General features: G+C 38.7%; 1 protein-coding gene across 27 annotated transcripts in view; it reads left to right on the top strand.

The window, feature by feature from the left end:
• Nucleotides 1-24,799, top strand: part of NRXN1 (neurexin 1) — a 726,568-nt gene that overhangs the window by 580,772 nt on the left and 120,997 nt on the right. For all 27 annotated transcript variants that reach the window (XM_064446453.1, XM_064446475.1, XM_064446474.1 and 24 more), the window contains one exon: nucleotides 20,619-20,790. In XM_064446453.1, the coding sequence (XP_064302523.1) occupies nucleotides 20,619-20,790 (172 nt within the window). The remainder of the gene's footprint in view (nucleotides 1-20,618; nucleotides 20,791-24,799) is intronic.

The following is a 24,799-nucleotide window of genomic DNA, read 5'->3' as shown; positions in this document are numbered from 1 at the left end:
AACACCTCTGCAGTGGAGCTGGAAATCTGGGGTGGCATCCTGGTCCCAGAGTGGGCATTTAGGAAAATCTGCCTAAGATATAACTCCATGTTTCTGCTCTTTAGGTTGCCGTGGAGTTGTGACCTGAACGCTGGGCTGTATTTATAAGGTTAGGAGGGTGTGAGGAGTAAACTGAGAGTTCATAAAGCCCTCAGGCGTATTGCAGCTGTGGAAGTGCAGTGGTCTTAATGGAGGTATTTGAGATCACATGAATAGATGATGCTGCAGACATAATTCTGCTGCATAATGCTTTAATCAGTTGTTTGCTGGTGTAGATGCCGAAACCTTTCATTTTTGCTGAATTTGATTCTATCTTATTGTTTTTCAAATAAGTGTTACAAACATTCAGCTGATGATTCCCATTGCTGAGCTGTGTTTTGCTTGGGAATTTCAAAAGCACTTAAATAACTTAAGAACACAGCTTCCATTAATAGACATTTAAGCACTTTGGAAATGTCTTCTCAATGTTCAGTCCATAATTCTCCGAGGAATGATTCAGGTAATGTTGGCCATATAAAGCTTTTTCAATCTGAGCTTAGAACTGTTTAATAAGTGGGGGGTTTATTTAAAGCATTCAGAGGACTTTGCTGCTACATGCTGATTGACGCAGTCGGGGGTGCAGATAAATACATTGTGCAAATGAGCAAATATGGGCCTCATCAAAGCCTACCAAAGGCCATCAAAAATCTCCCACTGTGAGGAACGTTGGCTCAGACCCATAACAAATAAATACAGGAAAAAAAGCAAGGAGATTGCACCACTGATTGTCCTTTATTCTTGCAGTTGAATAATAGCACTCTTTTATTGTTAATTATTTTGTTTCCCAATTCTCTATCTCTTGTATGGACATATCTGCATTCCCTTCTTACCGACCGTCCCCTCTCCCCAGTGGGAAGTAGTGTTACTGTCCCAGAACAGTACAAAGCTCCTCTTTGAGGAGAAGCAGGTTATACGTGGTCTTGCTGCAGGTGGTTCAGTCCAGTTGACAGAACTGGCTGTCAAAATCACAGCTGGGTCCCAAATAAAAAACTTACCTCAAGCTCTGTTCGTTGTGCCTGCAGACCCCTCTCTTGGGAGCTGTGACATACAGACTTGGCTTGGCTCTTCCTTTGCCATCCCCTCCCTATGCAAGCTCAGGCCCAAATTTCCCTGTCTGCTGCATGGGAGGGAAGAGCTCTGCCAGTCCCGCTCTGTCTCCTCTTTCTACCCCCTTGCATCTTGGTCCCATCTGCAATGATGGCTGATATTTCTTTGGTGGAGCATTTTTGATAGTACCTTGATAATAGGTGCAGAAATTGCTGGCAGGACTAGAGCACTTGGTTCCTTTAAATTATCCAGCTGAGTTAAGTTTTATTGAAGTGCAGTGCTGCAATTTAGGTATGAGTTGAGATGCATCTTCAAGATATATAGTTTTTGTTTTCTCTTTAATCACGCTCTAAATCTAAATAAATAAATATGTAGCAGTAAATGCTCTGTGGTATATTTGGTAAGATTAACAGTCTTCTAGTAGCATAACAGCTCATGATAGTCTTTGCTATTTATGTTCCTGCTGAGAGGAGAGGAAAAGCAGATAGTTCAGTGAGCAAATTATAAAGTATGTGGGTTAATGAAGTGCCTGTCATAAAGCTGATTGTTGCTTCTTCATATCCTCTCTTTTTTGCTAACAAAGCTCTTAATATTCCAAAGCTTGGAAAATTGAACCTTTCTCTTTATTTTTCAGTGCACGCGTATATTCTGAACCTCACAAAAAAAAAAAAAAATATCAGTGAAAGGTTTATTTTTATCAATCCAAGTACATACTGTGAATAAGTTAAGGTATAGAAGTAATATAACTGCTTATTGAGGCAAGTAAATCCTCAAAGTTTTCTTTTGGAACCCATTTCTACTAACAAAGTATTTTTAAACTTGGATTACTACATATTTTCATGATAATTTCCTCTCATAACCTCTCTGTCTTCCTGATAGAGACAATTTTACCCTTTTTTAAATACAAACAAGGGGAAAGGGATCAAATGTACCTTTCCGCATCTTTGTGTTCACTGTTTTATATTGCTCCCTAAAGCCATGCAGTTGTTCAAGAGATTATTAAGGTGGCTCTTATATAAAACATTGAGCTTTTGATTTCATTTTTATCCTTGCACGGTAGGGGGTTTTGTGGCTGGACTTGTGACCTATACTTATAGCTGAGGAATAAGAAAAAAATAAAAAAAAAAAATTAAAAAACCTCAATTCATACCTATGAACCCTATTGTCCTGTAATTACAAATACATGTTATTGACTTGCAAAGAAGACATGGATAGAGAGCATGAAAATGAGTTAGTACTGAAGGCATTTACTGCCCCATATTTACCAGTAGCAATAAGACAGGCAGTGCCAAAATCTAATCAGGAAATGAGATTGCAGATGCAGTTTCTTCTGTGTATTTTCCCGGCCATCTAAATATGTTCCTATCCCAACTCTAAAAATAACATCTCAAAGAGGAGATGGCAGAAATGTTTTTCAATATAATATGAACATGGTTAATCAATATATACACTTTGCTTCGGCTTAAATTTCCTTTGGAAAAGACTTTGGATTTTGCTGCATAAAAGGAAAAAGTGCAGAGGCACACAAAAAATAATCTCTTTTCCAAGTGTCCTGACTTGCACCTTGCAGACCAAGATGTGTGTTTGAGAGATCTTCATGTTCTTGCCAATCTCTGTGGGTTTTGTTATCATATTTTCGGGAGCAGTACCCTGTCCTTGCATCTTCCCTGGCATGATGGACACTATCCTTATTGTACAAAAGATGAACCGAAGCAAAGAGATACTGAAATGACTGTGGTAGTCTATGGCACTAGAAAGTATTAAGCTGGGAGGCACATAAACCTGAGACTCTTGCTTTTTCTGTGTCATCTGCAACAGTGAGGTAACCACTGGCAGGTGCAGACAAGTACTTCATATACACCCTATCTGTATTTTCCAGGAGCATTTGAGGTTCAGTTTCATTTAATAATAAAGACCACCAGTTTGCTGGTCTACAGAAGCAGTAATGGGATGCCAGCAATAATACAGCTGAAGACTGAGAAAGTTTTTTTTTTTCAAAAATACGCAATGTTGTTATGTATTTTTCTTTGTAATATCAAGCATAGGTAAAAGCATTGAGGCCAGCGTTAGGGGGAAAGTCACGGCAGTGCACTTTCCTCTGTTAGCTCCCTTCCCCACTGTGCCACACCACTTTGCTGCTGGTGACAAACCTGGAGAAACTCTCCAGAGTATGACTCTAGAAGGTGTAAAGAATGCTACAGTTGTTTCCAATAATTACAATGTTAAATTAGATATGGGATTTGGTCCATCCCACCCTTAGAAAGTGGTGTGAGAAGCAGCTGAAAATGGAGTAATAAGCAGCCTCTCCAGGCACCAGGAAGAGAAGTAGCTCAGGGAAACTTTGGGGCTTCCCATCTCTGTTCTCTTTCAGGTGCTGTACTCTAACATGAAGGTCTAGAAGGAAATTGTCTAATGTTTGAATTGCAGTGAATGGTTTTTATGCTTTTAGCCGCTGTGTGTCTCTATCCAGACTTGATTTACTCTCATGTATTGAGTGTCTGAATACCAGGCACTGGTCAAGTGCACAGTCCTTTTATATTTTGCTGCATTTGGTGGGAAACTCTGATAACATAATTTCAGTAGCTCATTTTGTTACATGGGCAGCAAAAGAGATATTTACCCCAGTTTCCCTCATAATTTTAGAAACCATCATCATTTTGCACCCCTGGGACCTCCCCAACCCTTGTTATCTTGACGGCATATTTAAGGTGAGAGACTGAGTGCTGGCCACAGTATAGCCAGCCAGAAATGTGAATATATGATGGGTAGATGTAATTAAACTATTCTAGATCGCATGAGTAAGAGCAGTAGTACAGATAGGTTGCAGTGTTGTAGGCAGCACCAGCTGCTGCCAGCTTTGCCTTTGAATACCCTAGTCACTGCTGAAAATTTATTACCCCATCTTTATAGCTTTTGTTTGCAGGAGAGAGTGGCCCAACCTGCACTGCAGACACACCTTCAACCAGAAAAGGTTGGTGTCATCCCAGAGGCACTGGCAGAGGCTGACCGATGGGTGGTCCCACCTGATGGTGAATAGAGGACCCAAGTTCCGATGGGAACAAGCTCTTTTTTCCACTTTTAGGAAGAGGGAAAATAAATAAGATTCTGTTTAGAGAAGGGAAGGACAACACGTAGCTCAGCCTTACATCGTCCTTTCTTAGGGTGTCCTAGCTCTGGCTTTCGAAATATCATTGCTCTTAGGGAATGAAGGCTCGCCAATCAAAGCGAGCAGAGATCACAGCCCCTTAGCCCTGAGTGGTGGTCAGGGGGAAGGAAGGAGGTATCAGTCATGTAACAACACGGGATAGATGAGCTAACTTCAAAAAATAAAATAAATCCACATAGATGGTTGTTAGGAGTCTGTTTCCCAGCAGTAAAAAGAGATATCCAGCCCATTTCTTCTTGATGTAATTTTGTTTCCAGCAAAATCTGAAAACCTCAGTTTTGATTATTGCTATTGGAAAACATATGTGTTGTGTTTTATTTGATCCAAGATTGTCTGGAGCAGTCTGAAGCTGACCACATTAAACTTCCAAGCGGCTTAACCAGAGAAGTTGCAGTCTTGCCTTTTCCCACAATGGCTATACTAGCAAATGACACTTGCACATTTTTTGTCACATATCAATAGAAATTTACAGCTGAAGAAAGGTTTAAAAAAAAAAATCAATAGTTTTTCATGACTGCCTGAAGCTTTATGATTTGGCTCACTGGGTTGGTTAGAACTGTTTGCTGATGCTATTCTGGTGGTAGCAAGAAGGTATAAAATACTTTTTTGCAGCCAATAACCACATTGAATTGTTCTTCTAAGTCTACATAATACAGAATGATTCTGAAAGCCTGTACAATCATTCAGTACACGTTTCTGCATTATTTTCTCCATGTTTGCGTTTGTTATTTTGCACTTATTTGCTTTTTAAAGCAAAGCAAATTATTACCAACAATAATACTCCTAAAAGGATTGCCCAAGGGGGGCAGAAAAACAGTTGTTATGCATAGTACTTTTTATGTCCACATGTTTTACTATATTCTCTTTGGAAAAGATGTTTAGAGGTGCTTTAGGGAATGGTGGGGGAGGGTATGTGGATTACAAACATATAAGAAATAACGGGGGCAAATAGAAGGCAGGCCTTAATTTAATAGTCTAATGCCACTGACTCATAGGAAAACTCTTTAGGACCAGGCCTTGTGGAAGGTACTGTAACACTGTAGTGTGTTGATATTTTAATCATTAATGTGTTTTCAAAGATCCCTGAAGTCACTGTCATGCTCTGCTCACTTGATCCTTCATGTTACAGCTCCCTTTTATCTGGCTTTTCCTCCAGGAACAAGGGAGATGTGGAGTGGGCTCACTGTTTTGTCAGGCTGTGCCAGAGAAAGTGGAACTAAGGCAACCTGAAAACTTCAGCTTGGCCAGGAAATCTGTGGGAAAGAAAAGCAGGAGTCTGCATAGAAACAGCATTTAAGATCTAATGCTTTTGGGATGGTTGTGGAGGTTGGTGGTGGGAATCGCCAAGTGGGACTGCCTGGAGTCGCTGGATTAGAAAGTACTCCAGCCTGCAATGACACAGTGTGGGATATGAGTAGTGTTTCCTAAACCAGGTCTAAATCCTTCTGAGTTAAGAGTTGCCTAGTGGCTTTTTTTGGGGGGGTGTGGTGTGGTTTTTTTTGTTTGCTTTTGTTTGGGTTTTTTTCATTGTTTTAATGGCCTTTTTAGGCTATAAACGGTATAAAAAAGTTTCACTAGTAATTGGAATCTAGGTGATAGCATAGGTTTATAATCAACAGATTATAAATGACCAGGAAAAAATCTGACATTACAAAACACAAACTAAATATTGAAGGTTAAAAGCCACTCCTACTGCACTGATTCCTGCACTTTTTGTTTGCTTCTGTATCCAACAAACCTTAAGTCCATTGCCCAACAGGGATAGTAATGAGAAAGAAGTTAGATGCTGGATATGGAAGTTTTACCTCAATGTATTCGGTTTCGGGTATATTCCCTTATTAGAAAACGATGAAGGTATTAAGTGCTTTATAGTTGGTTATGGGTTTTTTTCCATTTGTTTATTTTTATATAAAGTTTTAAAAGCAACCCTCTCTAGTGGGTCATAGGCTTTTTCTGCATGAGCTGCATCCTGAGGCTTCGTACTGTGTTTCATTAATTCATAGACCAAAACAATTGTTCACAATTCATGTGCTTTTTCCTATTTTTATCCATCCCAGTTACTAACAGTCAAGCTAGAACCTCTTCTTACTTGATAACAATATCAATAAGTACATAAAAGTAAATATGGTAAGTCGTGAGAGTTTTGTAGTTTCAAATAGTGAATCCATGAGACCTTTCCAAATGCAATCCTTTTAGCTGTATGTCGAAGGAAGAGATTTTTTTTTTTTTTCTGAGGAAATTAATCTTTTGAAATTATTGTTATGAGGATACATGAGAAAGAACAGAATCCAGCCACCCTCCCTTGGGGTACGTGGAGATAGACACCTAGCTGTGACAGCACACATTTCAGCGAAAGGTTCCTGAGTATTTACCCAGCTTCTTAGGTAGGTTTAGCAGCCTGATTTTTCTCTAATGCCATAGCTGCTCCTCATATATGTATACCTTGGGTTGTCTATACTATATATCAGTCTCATTAATGACTGTGGACCACACACACCTCTAGGTATTTTGTTAAGTAGGCACATTGCACAGTATTTTAGTTTACTGCTTCTTACTTGTTACATCTGCAAAGAACAAAGTTAAAGATCTGCATGTGCTTTAGTCAAAGGCACAACAATTAACTGTGTCAACACATCTAAGCTGGTTTAAAATCATTCCTTTCAAACAGTGGGAGAAGGGCACTGAAGGGATAATGCAGCATAGGCTGACTGAATATTTGTCTGTTGAGAGATGCACCCCACTCTTGCACTGATCTCAGCACCTGAACTAGGTATCAGTTTAAGACCTAAGATCATCTGAGAACTGCCCAGATCCCACTAGTTGTGCTATCTCTGCAAGAATTGTTTTGGCAGGGTTAAGAGGAGTAAAAAACAATAAACATTAATTTTAGTTACTTAAGGCAGTTGGGTCTTACTCTGAACGGATATACTGGTTTCAAAAGATCCAAATTTTTTTTTCCTCTAAAGAATAAAAATACAATTGAAGGGTTTGAATTGAGCTGTGAATCAAATGTTCTATAGAGAGAAATATGTTCACACACAAATTCAAGAATAAATTAAGCTGTCTGCCATACAAGTTGACCCTAATTAAGGTCAATTCTCCTTGATAAGTAATTAATCAGTAATCTATACTATAGTTTAGTCTTTCTGTTAACAATAAACAGAACATTATTTTATTTTTATGGTTGGAATAAGTCTCTTAATTGATAGTTTTCTGCAGGAGGCAAACATCCATCAGCACTGAAACTGATACACTGAAGACATTTTAAATTAGAATATCATTAGTTAAATTAGTCAAAGAACAAAACTGCAAAGCTCAAGAGCGTACATCTTCTGCAAAATTCACTTTCTGTAATTTGTTGCTTATAAAGAAAAAAGCATGTCACCTATCAACAAACGAGGACAAGGTCTCTGCCTGGAGGTGATAACAAATATTATCATTTAGTATTATCATTCCCATTGAATTCAGTTTACAATGGTTGTCCTACTCTGCTCATCATCTTAGTTCCTGAACACCTCTCCACTAAGCAGTAATGGCAAATATTCATTAAGCTGTTTTGTATTATTGTCCCTCTATATGGAGTATATGCAGTAGGATGTTCTGTCTCCCCTCGTTATTCATATATATATATATGTATGCATATGTAAAACATAGATACAAAAGCAAACACACACAGGCATCTGTATGCGTATATATATATCATGACGTATTTATTTTGGTGAAAGAAGGTGGAAAAGGTTTTGACTGTCAGTACCTGTCTCCACTTCAAGTTTAGTTTCTGGGTGTGGGATGCAGCCCAGAAAATAATTATAATTATCGAGGAGGCAAAGTAAGTGCTCCTATACTATAGGAAGCAGAGCTCAGCAGAAGAGCAGCTCCAATGGATTCCTTGTTTGTGGTGTACTAGAGTACTGGAGTTTGTGGAGTTTCTTTACAGCAGGATAGGCACGGTACTTGCACGATGCTCTGCCCGATCATTCCCCAGGGATGTGCAGAGCTGAAAGAGGAAATGGGCAAATGCTTATTGGGGAGATCTGTCAATCACAAATGCCCTTTGCTATGGTGAAAGAGCCAAGAAATCCGTTAGCAATTGCACAGACAAAGCAGAAGTGGCAAAAAGCTAGCTTCGCTTCAGGTGAAAAAATTTGTGCATGATGTCCTTTAATGATACTACTGTTTAAGGAGACAGTGGGTAAAGAACAATTTGGAAAAATAAGAGAAGAAAAAGAAATAGGGTTTGCTTTTTATAGGCCTAACTTCATCACATTCAGTGCAGAAGAATGGATGAAAGGCTGCATGCGTGCACAGCCACACACACACGCATGCACGCCTACCTCGCCTGATGCTATACTAAAGCCATTTCGAGTGTAATGCTCTTGAATAAATTGCTCCAGAGTGGTTAGTTCACCCATCTGGAAACCTCACCTCTGTGATGCTAGCAAAGTCAGCAAGACATTGGGTTGTCTGCTGTAGAACAAGGCATTTCAAACATAAGCTACCCAGAAGGCTATTTAAAATGCAGTTTTCCCCCTGCTAAGTTTTTAGGAGGTCTTATGACTGGGACTTGATCCAACAGGTCCATGAATCCCCTTCCCAGCAACTCTCTGTGGTTTTTTTTGTTTGTTTGGTTGGTTGGTTTTTTCCTTTTTATTGTCCTCCCTTTTAGAGTTGCCCATTATCTTCCCTGACACCCTGATGTATTTGCACAGGCTTATCTGACCAAATAGATGCAAAGCTTTTCAGAGTCTTCAGGTAATCAGATTTGTGTGTCACAAGTCATAGCTATGCCAGCCAGCTAGGTTGCATTTTGGAGTGGCTGAGCTACAGGAAGGGGATGTATTTGTAGGGTAGCTATTTGTAGCCGGGGTCTTCTGACATGTAAAATCCTTCCCCCTCCCTCTTTTTCATTTTCATATAGTCCCTCACTAACATTTAAAGCTGTAGAAGTATGAAAATGAAAACAGTTACCTGTCTGGTTTCTACTAAGATTTTTCTAGGAAAACCTTGATCTTAGTAAAGCCAGAATTTTAATAAAAATAGTGAAAGCACATCATTTGCAGTGGCTGTCTGTCAAATATTTTACCATCATATCTCTTCCACACTGAAATATGTGAGAATAGCGGTAAGAGGCAGAAGCTCTGAAAAGTGACAAGTAACTCTAATGAGAGATGTCCTGGTTTTACCATTTTGCTATTTGTAAAGTGGCCTTGACTTCAGTGGAGTTACTTCTGACTTTTAACTTTCAGAGGTAAATATCTGCCATGTATATAAAAAACACAAAGAGAAGAAAGTAAATGCACTAAGGGGAGAAATCAGGCATATGCTGTTAGTGAGGTTAGAATAATGCCCTAAAAGTTGATTACTGGTTGCCTAACAGACCCCATTTGCAAAGTGGTAATTTCCAACAGTAGTGGAAGTCTACTTCTACTTGCAAAGTACATAAGAAGCGAAGTATTTATAACTAAGAGGATGACATTGTTCCATTCCTTTGTGCAGTTTGAAGATAATGGTGCATTTTGCAGTTTTGTCTGTTAATGGCTGTTGCTCTACATGTTGTAAAGCAAGCGTTCATATACTGTTAGGGATTTTTTAAATGCCATTTTGTTCATGAACACAAATAATATATTTGGCCATCATTCAAGCCTGATGCTGATCATTCCAGTGAAGACAACAACATTCATGACTCTTCCCTGCTTTGGAGAGGCATTCAGAGCCTGACAGTACCAAACTCTGTTAAATGCAAAGCTCCCTTGCTGTGGGTTAACCTCTGTTTTGATGTTGTCTTATATGCTTGGGGTTAGCCTTTTCAAATATCTGGCAGGCTTCTTTTATACACAATTAAGTTTATTAGCAAGCTTCTTGCATTTTGAAGAGCATATTGTTGAAGGTGCTCTTGCTATTTGCAATGCTTCCTTCAAAGATTTCCTCCTTATAGAAGCTCTTTAAGAACACTAATGATTTCCTGTAGACAGCCCGTTCATTACTTGGAGGCACTTCTCTTCCACAGAATGGTTTTTTTTTTTTTGTTTCAGTTTTAAGATGTCAAAGCAATGTCGTTCAAACCTTGGGGGCTGTTAGCAGCAGTAGCAGAGGAGAACCTAGAGATAGCTATCAGATTTTGCTTTCCCCTTCCAGCTACCTGTTGGATTTCACAGTCCAGTCAACTAAAGCTGTTTGATCACTTCATGTGCTACATGTATTCAGTGTAAGAATTTTTACATGCTCTGCAGCATTAAGTGATCAAAAGAAGTGAGATCTTCTGTTGTAGCATTGATAATAGGCTACTCCACACCGTGTGTCTCAGCACAGCACGCAGGGAAATTGTCAAAATGGCTTTGATTCTGAAGGATCTGCAAGATGAAGAAAGATAAGATAAAGGAAACTACTACCATTGAGAAAAATACACATGGTATTAAAGCTTGCCGTAGGATGACTCTACACTTGATGATAAGAGAAAGAAAGCTGGCAACAGAAACGATAGGGGTGCTCAGAAAATGGGACAACAGCCAGGACTTGCTGTTCTATAGAGAGGTAAGCCCAACCTGTGGCATGTTGTAGCTCTGCTGTCTGGTAATAGCACAGCTATGTTTCCTTGTTTGAGGTCTTTTCATTTCAGTTTTATCTTTGACTCATTAACCAGTAATAGGTTTTTTGTTTGGTTTTGGTTCTACTTCTGCTTAACTACTTGGCAGATATGAATTGTTTCAGACAGTTTCTGAAGGAAGAATATCCTGTTTTCTTCATTTTACAGATAGGACACAAAAATATTCATCTAGGTCCACTATTCACATGTTTGGCTTTTAAATCAGTTTGTGGGCTGCTTTTTTTTGTGGTTTTTTTTGTTTGTTTGTTTGTTTCAGTTTTCTTTCACGTAAGTCCATGTCAATAATGAATACTGAGCAGACAAGATGAATTAGGAATAGGTTGTTTCCAACTGGAGACTCCAAAACAAGAGAAGAAGGGTTAAGAATCAATTCTGGAAATACATTTGTATACAGGCAATCAGAAAAATAAAGGAATGCAGAGTCTGGATTTAAACAGTGTTTAAAAAGTACCTTCACCCAGTGTCTGTAGGCATCTGGAAATATTAAAGATTGTTGTTAATATTAAAGGAAGGTTTATCAAAGGTGTGAATGGCAGGTAGGTGTTTCCATTAAAGCTCAATAGAATTTGGGTGTCTAATACCATTTTTGGGTTTTAATAATTCCCTACAGGATTTTAATATAAAAAGCCCTTTGACCCAGATTCTAAAAAATTTATTACTTATGTTTTCATGAGCATGTGTGCTGATCATATGGCTATTAATCATTTAGCATGAAAGCCTGCTTGAGAATTTGCTGATTCTTTGTTTCTGGTCCTAGTTATACCTCCATCTGACTCTGATTTTGGATTTGTTTCAGACACACAAATTATCAGAAGAGTTCTGTGAAGCCTTTCTAAGCACAGAAATCAATACCCTTAAACCAGTACAATTTCCAGTGTGGATTAGGTTGTACCATTGTCAAGGTGCTACTTGTTTGGTTTTTTTTCCTCTAGGAGTACCTTGACACCTTTGGATGACTGTATCCAGTCCCAGGAACACTATTTGAATCATCTCTGTATAAAAACATTATAAAAAAAAGTAGAAAGCAGCCTAATTTTCAAATGTCACTGTGCTTATCTAGAAACACATACTGATGAATGTGTGGGGAGGAACAGTGTGTGCCATTTTTGAGTAGCAGGAGCTCCCAATGAGTATGCCATTGCTCAGGCTGGGCATATTATATTCAAGGTGCACAAGCTCACAGGCATCTGCCTGTGTGGAAAATAAGGATGCAAGAATGAAGTCAAGGCATGTGAGCTACCTTGGCCAGTAGTTAAAAGCCTTTCTCCCCCTTCAGAGTAGTCTGTTTGCTGTAACAGCATCTGCAGTGTCTTCAACCCATCCATACCATCTCACCACAACTGGGAATCCTTGGTCAGACACTAGCAAGGTCAAGACATTTCTGTGCTACATGCTGTTTTCATAAAATCATAGAATGGTTTAGGTTGGAAGGGACCTTTAGAGGTCATCTGGTCTAACCCCCCTGCAATATGCAGGGACATCTTCAACTAGATCAGGTTGCTCAGAGCCCCGTCTGACCTGACCTTGAATGTTTCTGGGGATGAGGCATCTACCACCTCTCTGGGCAATCTGTTCCACTGCTTCACCACCTTCATAGTAAAACTTTTTTTCCTTATATCCAGTCTAAATCTACCCTCCTTTAGTTTAAAACCATTGCCCCTTGTCCTGTCACAACAAGCCTTGCTAAAGAGATTGTCCCCATCCTTCCTGTAGTCCCCCTTTAAATACTGAAAGGCCACAATAAGGTCTCCCCAGAGCCTTCTCTTCTCCAGGATGAACAACCCCAATTCTCTCAGCCTGTCCTCATAGAAGAGGTGCTCCAGCCCTTGGATTATTTTTGTAGCCCTCCTCTGGACCTGCTCCAACAGGTTCATGTCCTTTCTGTGCTGAGGGCTCCAGAGCTGGAAGTTTTGACAGAAAGTACCATGTTAAGGGCTGACTACTTAAATTGTTCTTTACTGCATATTTTCTCAGAAAAATTTAATTTTGTGTACTGCAGTAATGATGCTGAGTGGATAATAAGATGCAGTATGCTGCTACTGCAGGCTCTACACCATATGTCTTCCATAACTATTGCATTTTGGGGGGCTGGTTGTTAAGGTAATTGTATCATCTCAGTAATTCATCATCAGAATAACTTGAAGTAATACAGCTATGATATATAGCAGTGAGAATTACAATGTTTAAAACTAAACAGCAAAACTGTAGTCTGAGAGCTGAAGTGTCAGAATTGTAGATTTATAAAATTTTCTACAGTTCTACTTGCTGAGCTTTATATATAAATCAAATTGCTATAACACTTAAAGGAGACTGTGAGGATAATTATTTTAAAGCAGAAAGTGATACAAGTCATTATTTCTTATTAAGAAAATAGTAGTTGCTTCCTGCCTTGAAACACTTGGGCAGTGAGTGCTTCTGTGATACCTTCTTTCTAGGCCTTTTGTTCTGCGATTACATATATGGCATTTTGTGACATAAAAAAACCCATTTTAAGTCATGTGTCACTTCTTCCACTTAGTGAACCACTTAGCCGTATCTGAAAAATATGTCTGAGAAGATACCTCATTTGTAAATGGTGGGTCCGTATTTCACTTACCTCTTTCAAGGGTGATTGGTTTAAGGCTAGAAGCCTCTTAATTTTTATAGAGCAACATTTAAGAGTGCAGTAGCTCTGGCAGCATCTGTATGTATTTGCATACATAATATTGTTACAGTGAAAGTGCTATTTCTTATATGTCAACCAGGGGCATCTGGGGAACAATGAGTTTTTATTATTTCTGTATTGATTTAGAAAATCTAGATAATTTAATGGCATGAAACTGGGGTCATTTAAAGGTTTATGGAATGATCTTACAGATCTTCTGAATAAAATGTGAAAGCAAAATATGTTGCAAATTCTCTCTTCATCTCTCTATCAAAATCCATGAAACAACTGATTGGTGATCCCAAGATTAGGGAGGGGAAAAAATTTGTTGCTGTATATTTATGATTATAGATCTGGTTTTCAAGTGCCTTATACTGTCTGTAGAAGAATCTTGGTGCAGATGAGAAATGTGTGCTTGGGTTTGTACTTAGGTGAGGATGCACAGGTGCTGCAGGAAATAATGGTAACATTTGTGGCTCAGCAGACAATATTTTCCCGCTGTGAACAGCATGAATAATGGTTTACTGTAGTGTTAGGCAGCAATTTCAAATGGGATAGGTGTGTGTAAATGCATAACACAGACCTGACCGCTCTCCTTTCAGGAATCCAAGGGTCACGTTTAGATTCCAGCCACCACTCAAGCCAATTAATTATATCCTTCAATATTTCAATTTAATTTCCTGAATGCAAGCATGCTGTGTAGTTGGGGCTCAAAAAGACTAGTAAGCTGTAGATAAAGTCTTGTAGAGCAGTTTGGGAAGTAAGTATTGTCAGTTTATCCCTTGACTCCTACCATCTGGGGGACCAGGAGGCTGAAAGTCAAGTAAAGCAGAACAAATCTTTTCAGAAGCAGGTCCAGTGATGAAGGAGGAGCAATCAAAATTGCTGGGAGACTGGATTGAGAGGATGCCCATTTTGCTGCATGTTGCTCAGGTTTGATATGAGGGTAATAAAATCAGTGTCATTTGCAGAGAGTATCACACCTCCAGCTGGAAAAAATATCAAGCATTTAGTTTAAAATCATGGTATTTAACACGACTATCAACTCTTTCTCTTAACCTGCCAATGCAGTAGCCTGCAAGGCTTTGGGTTTTAAGGTTTTCTGTACAAATTAACAGAACTAGATGCTTGTTTTAAAATGAAAAGTGGGATTTTCTCATAACCTAAGGTCTACAGAGCTATGGATTTAAGAAATAAGCAAATGTCAGGAAAGTTGCAAATAAATGGTGAGAACTGGCAAGGAGGAACACTAGGAATAGCTCAGTCTCCTTCCTTAGGCAACCAGAAAAGGGAGAATCTTCTATTTATTTACTTATTATTTTCCCTTCTCCACAGCAGCTACATATTTTCAGCTTTTGGGAAATGAAAGAGAAACCTAACAGCTTCACACTTGTCAGATGCCAGTCTGCTAAAGACTGAATACTGGGTGGATGCACCCTGTCAGACATCAGCAAATATCTTTGCTTCCTTTCTTGAAGTGCCTACATATGACTGATAACTTTGCCTGGTAGTGCCCTGATAGAGTTTTCAAGCCCCTCCTACATTTTCTACAGTATGTCAAGCACTGATATACTGAAAGCTATTATCCATCCCTGAAAAGGGTTACCTTTCTGAATTAATGAAGGGACACAAAATCTGACTGTAAGTACTCAAGATGAAGGATGACATGAGGGTGCCTGTATCAATGGTATGTTGCCTTGCAGCTGACTAAAAAGTAAAAAGATTTGAGTACTGATGGTAAAAATTGGGTTGAATATTTTATCACTTCTCATAGAGAAAAAGCAGTAACAAAAATATTTTTTACAATACTTGTGATGTTAGATTAATGACATAATACCTACAACTATGAATTTAAAAACCCATATCCAGAAAGTTAACTTCCTTCACTGGAATGTAAAATACGGATTCATTCAAAGAACTCTTCCCAGATGCTTTGCATTTTCTGTGTCTTTCCCAGGACACATTTCCTCTGGAAGTTACTACAATAAGAAATATTGATGGCTCATTAGACTAAAATATATGTAGTTACTCAATTAGTCTTGGAGTTCAAATATATCTTGTGTCCACTATCTATCCCTCCCCTCACTTCCTGAAGCAAACACTACTATTTTTATATATGCATTTCCTCACAGGATTTAGAAAATCAGAAATTACTTAAATTATTTTGCACACATTTCTATAATATAGAATATTAGTCTCTGATTACATTGGAGTGAAAACGATCTCACTCTTCTTAATAAAACTCAAGAAATGGAAGCGGTTAAAGGTTATAAGTGTTACAAGTTCAGGTAGTCTGTGGTCTTTCCTAAAACTACTGTTGTGCCAAATTTGCACGTACTCATGTTTGATCCCAGAATTATTACTACAGAGAGCAGCAGTAAAGCCTTGCTGATGCTATAGGAAATATCATAATTCTGGAGATACATATAGAGATATATATATTTTATACTAGAATAGGTTTTACAGCATTTGGAGTTGGCAGATCAGTAGCACTGGACTAGGGTCCAACAGGGACCAAACTGCACTGTCAGCTGTTGGCTTGATTTGCATCTCATGTTTTTCACTTGGTTCTTGGGTTTATCAGCATTCTCGGTACTTTGTCAGAAGCCTGTTAAAGCCAAGGTAGAAGTATTTAGAGTACACAGTTAATAAAACATGCTTGAAAATAATCTGCTGGAGTTGCCAGATTATAATAGTATCTGCCAGTTCTTTTGAAGACAAAATATTTTGAAATGAGTGTTATATACACATGCAAACACACACCTATACTGTTTGAGCAATCAAAACTCCTGGTGTTTCAGAACGTATTAGGAATGTAGGATTGGAGCTAAACATGTATATCTTCTGCTTTTATCCAACTGCTTTGAAGCCATTAACATATGCATTCCTACGCTGTGAGCCTGGACTTCTACAAGTGCCTGGACAGCAGAGTTTAAAGCCTACGTTGCACGTTGCAGTAACATGTAGGGGAATGTTAGGTATCATCAAATGAGCTTATCTGTCTGTGTGGTACAGTGGAGAGAAAGTCACCCTGGCCTCAGAAACACGAGTGCTACATGGCCAAAGCACCTCCAAACTAAAAGTTTAGCTTTTCTGAAGAGCTGCTAGTTGGAGCTCAGAGTGTCAGGTAGCTTGTCTGTAGGTGAATCGGAGGTGCCTGCTCTGCTTTATCCCAGGGAGCAGTGGTGGTGATGTGAGGTTGGAGTAGTATTAATACCACCTTCTTATTTGAAGTTCAAAATAATTTCCAGACACAAACGTTTACGCTACTTCTTGAAATGCTTCACTCTTCTGCTGAAGGCGTGTCCTCTTTTCTGGCCTCTCTCAGAAATAATATTGGAGACTCTCCAATATCCTACATGTCTCCATTCTGTTGTCGTGGCCTTCCCGGTTCAGATTAGATAAAGGCACTGTAGGAAAATAAATTAATTTCATTTCTATGTTCTCTCACAACTGTGTGAGATTGAGAAAAATAAAACACACGCTAAGAACCATAAACATGCTGTGGACTTCTACAGGTCTTGTGTACAGAGCTGATTTTTACCAAAGCAGTACTGAAATTATCATCTTTGCTGGTAGGCAAACATAACCTCCTAGAAATATAAGCCTGAAATGCTGTGTTATTTCAGGTGACCGGCAAGGATAAGATCATTCAACAGTAATGTTGACTTATTGTGGTACTTAGTAATGCACAGAGATTTCTATAGTGCCCATCATCGGGGTGCTGAAGAGAGAACCTCTCATTCAGCATTAGTCTGAGGCTGTTTCTGATAAAAATAACGTTAAGATTATTATGAATGAACAAGTGATAAAGAAAAATTTCTACTACTGCACTATGCAACTGAGGCTGCCAAAGCAAGAAATAGTAATTAAGTATGCTTCAGTTTCATCTGTCTCTTCCCTTTCCACATTACCATGTTGCTCCAAAAAGAAGAAGGAAAAGTAAAAAGCAGCTCTTTCTAATGGGCTATGGATCCATTATATTAAGCATCACAGGGCTGGGGGCTGTGATCAGGTTATCTCAACAGGTTACTGTACACCAGCTGATCCACAATTCCTGTATGTGCACATGGTCTTAACTAATGACAAATGAAAAATAATGTGACTTACGTTATCTTGCAGCGAAGGAGGAGAACAGTGAGTCAAACTACTGCAGGATTATGCACGGGCTTAAAAAAAAATGCTACCTACATACAGAGGTGCTTGTTGCAACTCAGCTGATATCTGGTGACTTACTGCTTTGTGGTAGTGTCATCATCTGTCTGGGCCCATGTACTGTCAGGCCTTTGCATCATATTTTATTTTGTGCTTCTAAAGGGCTGAGCACAATGGGGTTATAGTCCATATCATGTTTAGCCTGATGTTGGGAGTCAAACTTAAATATGGATATAATAATGAGGAGGACTTAAACTCAAAACCTAGGTTTGCTTCCTTGTTTTATGGGACCTTACATAAATGCCCACACGTGCTGAGGAAGTGTGGAAAAATGAAACATATTCTTTAAATATGGAGTTATTAATGTTCTCAGCTATATAAATATATCAGAAAGAGAGCCAAAAGAATCACTATAGTGTGTTAACCACTATTAGGGTGATATTCTTTGCTATTGCAGCTGCATGCTTGGTGTCTATGCACAGTACTTCTGTACAAATGTAGAGAAGTCAGGGAAACTTGCTTTTTTAACTAAAAAGTATATATGTATTGAGCAAGGCTAAAGGTCTGTCTTCAAGTCTGTAAAGCATTCATTTCATTTGCCAATACCTGGCCATTTACAAACGGTAACTTGGTAACCATTGCAGCATCACATTCTCTTATTTCGGAAAAGCAGCTGATATATTTGCCTTTTATGCCATTTCATTTTGCCTGCCTGCACCTGTCCAATTGACTCAAAGGTGTGGGGTTTTTTTCTTGTCATTTTTTGATCTAAAATAATATATGTATATACATATATATAGCACATACGAAAGTAGGTATGTAAAGTATAGGTCATGAGTAGTATAATTATGAGCCCCATAAAATTAGTCAGCTCTTTTTAATCCTCAAAGCCTTTGATTTCTTGAAAGTACTGTGAATAGGTGCATATGCCATTATGATTACGTGCTGGTTTTCTGGATTTCATAAATTAGTAAAAGGGGAGATTGCTTTAGAGCCAGGATAGTGTTATATTTCTTTGTATACATTTCTGTACAAAGAGAGTAAGCATATGAATGAAACAGGTGAAGCAAATAAGCTACTGCATCTATGGGAGAAAATGGGTAAAATCTATTCAGAGTCATAGTTGAAATAAAAGAGAGCTACAGTTAGTCTCCCAAGAAAACTGGGGGATTGCTCTGCAACTTGCACGAGAGGCAAAAGAAGGTTAGCATGTGCTGAATGAGGTAGATCCTTTATCGACATCCTATAGGCATGGAAAAGTAGGACCAGCCTATAGAGAAACGTTAAAACAAATCTGCAAGAAGAAAGAGAAATGTTTAGAAGGTGATTTAAGGAACCGAGGGAGAAAAAACCCAACAAATAAAAACAAACGAAAAAACAAACCTACAAACCACTTTTCAGAGTCATTCTGCAACTCTCAGTAGGGAATGGTCTTTTTATTGTTTTAAAAAAGATCATAGCTGAAGAAGTGATAGCATAGTGCCAAAGCGTTGAGGGACTTTCTCCAAAGGTGTTCAGCAGCTGCTCAACTGTGTAACTGGAATATGCAAGCACTACTGGAAAATGAAGTCAGGTATTTAAAAAGAGAATAAAATAAAGTGGAAGAGCTCCTGAGTTCTTTGCCTGGGAGACTTCCAGAGACAAGGAGCTGCAGGATACACTTACTGCAGGGAGTGGTGCCAGGGTAATAAGAGAAAAAAGGGGCAGACACAAAAGCTGCATGGGAGAGGTGAAGCTGGTTCTGGAAAGACTGATGTGAATGACCAAGAGGTACAAAGTGAAATGTTTCATTGTGTTTCATCTGGTAGTGTAAAAACTTAAAGAAGTTTTTTAACTCTTAAGAAGGATGTACCAGTACCAACGACCTGAAATTTCACATTGAATTGCCACTTATTATGCACAAGCCCCTAATCTCATACTGTGCAGTGCTTCTCTTTTTTTTTTCTCCTTAATTTAATAAGTGTCCTTATTCAGGAATAGAATTGATTTTATAGAAGAAAAAAAAAAAACACGAAGCCCTTAAGTTAAGCTTTTAGTAGACATTAAAAGACTTCGTTAAAATGTAAATGTCCTGTTAGAGCAAATGTCTTAATAATTAAAAGACTATAAAAATGAAAACATGCTAATATCGCAGTCATCTGGAAAACTTACAGCCTTGGTCCTGAGTATGAACGTGTGTGCAAAGTCCCCTTAGCCCTACGCGTTCTCAGGGACGGGAGTTTACAGGCAAATCCCAGCCAAAAAAATCAGCCTTGGTCCTTAGTGGGAAGAAGATGCTGTCCCTGTGTCACAAATGCCTTTCACCCCTCTCTGGCTCTAATCAGGGAAGTCTTAGTTAGTCAGTCCATCTGTTCTTGCCTTAATGATTCAGAGCTACAACAATGTGAAGCAAAAAATCCCTCCATTAGAGAGGAAAAAAAGTTTCCTCCTTTGTTATCATTTGTGAAGACTCTGAGTATGAATGAGGTTTGGAGAAAAGAGGTGCAGGGCTGGGCCTTGGCTTTTATAGCCAGAAAATCCTCATACCTCTTCCAAGTGACACTGCAAGGCTTTCTGTTTTGAAAGCCTAAAAGGAAAAATGGTGTTTAATTCTCATGGAGGTGAAGGAGGGAATGAAGAAAGAAAACTTGAGCTTCCCTCCTCCTCATCTTGGTCTAAATCCCTTAGAAAAGGAGAGAACTCAATTTGGTGAAATAACTCATTTGGAATATCAATTATCCATCAAAGAGATGTCCTGGACTTACTGAGCTGTCAGGAGGCTTGTCACTGCTACATACAAGCCTTCAGAAGTTACATCTGAGGAGGGAAGATGTTGTTAGAAATCTTTCCCTGTATGACACGCTGTCTCTATTTCTTGCTAAAACAACTCTTAATTAGTTCTTCTTCTTCTTCTTCTTTTTTTTTTTCTTTTTTTTTATATGCAGCACCAGGGAAAAATTGGAGTTAAATTTAATGTTGGAACTGATGACATCTCTATCGAAGAGATCAACGCAATCATTAATGATGGAAAATACCATGTAGTACGTTTCACAAGAAGTGGTGGCAATGCCACATTACAGGTGGACAACTGGCCAGTTATCGAACGTTACCCAGCAGGTAAGGGCTTACACAAACGCTTGTGAGTAAGAGGGTGGGAGATGTGTGGACTTTGGCTCATTTTGCTTCTCTTCTAATACAGCGTCAGCTCCTTTGCAGTGTTTTAGTAGCTAATTAAGTAGTTAAAGAATCCTGAGTGATGTGCAGCTTATGATGATGGCATTTCCTAAGTGAGATAAAAGCACAAATTCAAGTTATTACTGGAATTGGAAAAATACAGTTATAAAGGCATGAAATAGTGGTTTTGTTTCTTGTTTTCATTTGTTTTTATTGGATTATTGTTTTAGGGGGAAAAAAGGCTTTGACAAAAGCTACACAGTAAAGTGACTTCCAAATCGATCTCCAAGTGATGGGGTAAAATATTTACTGAGGAAAAGGTTGTCTGTGTTCTTTTAATTACAAGTTGTTATTAAAGCAGTCTGAAGCTTATTAATTTAGTAGAAGTGTTTCAACAGGCATAGATCAAAAGTTTATCAGTTATTTGTTGTACAACTAACCAACAAAATTAAGATGCCTTAACTTAAAATGCAAACAGTGGGATATTACTTATGCAAGTGATGCTGCTTACTTGAACCAGGACCACTCATGTTAACACAGAGTTGCCTTGATTGGGCCCATATTTAATTTTATGCAAATGCCACGCACTGAAGATTACTGTGTTACTAATTTTATTCATTTTTAAAGGCAACAGGTTTTTCAGATACGCATTCCCCTTCTTATTGAATAGGACTACTGAGCCGTTAATGGTAACTTACAAACCTGCATGTTATTTGTTAAAAATTGGTGTGTGTGTTTATATTATTAAACAAAAGGCAGCAAACCCAGACATGTAAGTGAAAGGTACTGTGGTTTGCATGTTTGCTATTACATAGATGACAGTTCTGGTTTATCTGTTTAAAAGTAGACAATTCTTCTTTTTTTGGGTGGAGTGGGACGGGAAGGTGATTCACTAATAAGGAATGCATAAGCCATTCCTGGTAGTAATGATTAGTATTTAGTGTTGGGGGGTTGGGGTGTTGTTTGTTTGTTTTTGGTTTTTTAGTTGGTGTTTGAGTTGTAGTCCAGCTGTTCACCCCCTTTTTTTAAAAATAGAAATAATTTTAAAAATCCACAGGTGGAAAATCATCCTTCAAATAATTTCTTGAAAATAGTGTAAAATTTAAAATAAAAATGAAAGTATGCATTGCAGATGACATTATGTATTGCAGGAGCTGTTAAAAAATCCTGTGTGCTAATGCATTATGAATGAGTGACAGTTCTGGTGGTTAGAAAAAAATAATGGCTTTAAGTTAGACACATTTCTGAGAGGTGATAAACTCTTGAGGGAAAGAAGGATACTGAATGAAATATATCCTGTAGTCTTTCAGATATTCCTGTTTCCCCCTTACCCTCCGTGATTTCTAACTTTTGCAGTGTTTGGTAAATGGTAGCTGAAATAAGATGGTAGAAGCTGGGGAGGAGTGTGTCTTTGTTTTCAAGACCTATGCAACAGAAAGGAAAAAACTAGGTTTGGGTTTTGTTTTGGTTTGTTTCTTTTGTTTTGTGTTTTGTTTTTTTTTTTACCTAAATGATGAGCCTGAAAATATTGTTGTTTTCCTTCTCTGTTCTGCTTCTTCACGAAAATACAAAGTGGCTACGCCGAGGATGAAGTGCAGTTGAGTTCTGAAGATAGTGGCACACAGAATTTGTTTATACTGAAAATAGATCAATTTAGAAAATACAGTGATTTCCTTGTGGAGATTAGTGGAGTGGAAGGAGGTTGGATGTTTTCTCTGAAAAAGGAAAACAAAAAATTAGAGCTTCTTGAGCTTCTTTTAACAATCCATGCACAAGATGCAAAGGCATTTTCAGTTGCTTCATCAGCCAAGGTACACAATCCCTTGGCTTGCTTTGTTGCTGGATATTCCAAGACTGCCGTCGGCCTTTCATTTTCTTGCCTTTCCCATAATAATATTTTATGGCTCCTGAATGCCATAGCATCGCATCTGAAATCCATCTTCTCCCTTTTCACCTTCTATCGCTTCTCCTTTCCCAGCAGAAAAGCACCTAGCCATATCCTTCACTTATGTTTCCATGCTGCTCCACCAGCTTTGGCACTCTCCATCTGAACCCTTTTTAAAGTCACTACTTCCTTCACAGACTGGTATTGATGCACTTTTTAGAAAACACACAGGCTTGTCCTGAAGACTATGCTGCCTTTGAGCAAGGTTGATACTGCTCTGAGGATATTAATGGCACCATGTTCAAAGCTACCACTGTCATTTCAGTTCTAAAAGTCGTATTTCTAGAAGTGATGTCTTAAAGATATCAGACAACACAGTTTGGAAAATGCTGCTGTATCCCATTTAGACATGCTTCTGCTGTTGCTGTTTTAGAGACTGACAGTAGTACCTGGCAGTACTGGTTAACGAGCTAGCTTGCTCCTTGCTCATGTTTTGGATGGAGGACATGTTGCAGTTGTGCTATACGGACCAAATTTGATCCTGTTTGCATGAGTGAGGGCTCATTAGCTTTCATTTCAGTGCTAGAAAGAATATTCTTGTTTGCTTTGTGCCTGTTTTCTGAATCGTTTCTTTCTGCATAATCTCTTCATGTGCCTGCACCACTGTGTATAAGCACAGACTTATCTCTCCTACTTCTGGGTTTTTTAAAATTAAGAATAGAAACAAGATTAGCAGCTTAATTAGTAAGTTTGCTATTCCTAAATAAGATGGATTTCCTTTTTTAAAAAATAAAATAATATTTTAAAAAAACAGTTGGGTGCCTAAAGCCTACCAATTGATCAATTCTTCTTTCTTTACAAGGAAGGATTATACTCTGAATTACACTTCTGGTTCGAGTGTCTGGCTACAAGACATTCCTTGTTTGTGATCAGCGTCTTAAAATATTGGGTGAAGACTTTCTGAGAGGAGTTTCTATTCATAGGCTCAGGATTTACCACTTTCATTGCCTGTGTAGACTTCATACAGCCCCATCTAAATGCTGTAGGTAATGGTACCCAAGGCCCAGTAACAGCTGGTGTTGCATCACTTGCTAGCAGGATGCTGTGGGAGCCCCTGTTGATACTCAAAGTGAGCATCTTTTTCAAAAGAGCTGTGGCTCTGATTGCCCCAAGTCTGTGTGGGATTTGTAGGGAGACTGAACCCAGTCCTGGATCTCAGGATCTGCACAGAGTTTAGTGCTCTTGCAAAGGATTTTCTAGCTGGCATAGCACACATGATTCTCTAATATTGTTTTATGATCAGTCAAGGATACCCTGCAAAAAGTATCCTATGTCAATGCTCCATAGGGCTTTCATGGTTATTCTGTGTGTTTTATCCTAGAGCTGCATAAAATGCAGAAATGACCCTGGAAGATGAGTAAGATCTAGCATGTTTTTCTTGTACATCATTCTCCATCCCACTAGACCCTAAAGTTATTCTTTCTCTGGGCCAATGCACCTTCAGTTTGTAAATGAGTAGATGTGAAATGAGAGAGCTGTAAAAGAAAAAGAGGTGGGGGTGGCCAGTGGTAGAGGGTAATTATCCTTGTAAAGGTGGCTGGTTGGTTTTTTGGAGTATAGTGGGGAAAAATGTGGTTTAGTCCTAGACAAACGTGAAGATTTCAGTGTCCTGAAATGGCTGGATGCTTTTCAGAAACAGAGGTTTAGATTTAGGTACACATGTTCTTCCAGACTCCCATTGAAGTCTTTTTCTTTTTTACTCCAAAGTTTCTCTCTTGCCATTTCTGAGTGCAATGCTAGAGCTATGAGGATGCTCACTGCAGTGTCTGCCCTTTATTAAATATTTGCCCTGTTTTCCCATTTCCTCATAGTGTCAGTGGCTGGTGGGTAGCCCTGTGATTGAGAATGGCCTATTGTAGGTTTTTGATAGCTGACTAAGATGCCCAGACCTATACTGGATTTGTAGATTCTATCTTTCTTGACTAAATTCAATGTTATGTCTCTTTACTGAACGATTATCATCCTTCTGCACCTTCCCAAAGAACTTTAATATTTCACCTTGGCCAC

Source organism: Phalacrocorax carbo, chromosome 3 (genome assembly GCF_963921805.1).
Source record: "Phalacrocorax carbo chromosome 3, bPhaCar2.1, whole genome shotgun sequence".
In the NCBI taxonomy this organism is placed as follows: Eukaryota; Metazoa; Chordata; class Aves; order Suliformes; family Phalacrocoracidae; genus Phalacrocorax; species Phalacrocorax carbo.
Note: the sequence above shows the minus strand (reverse complement) of the source record. Positions and strands in the feature narration are given on the sequence as shown.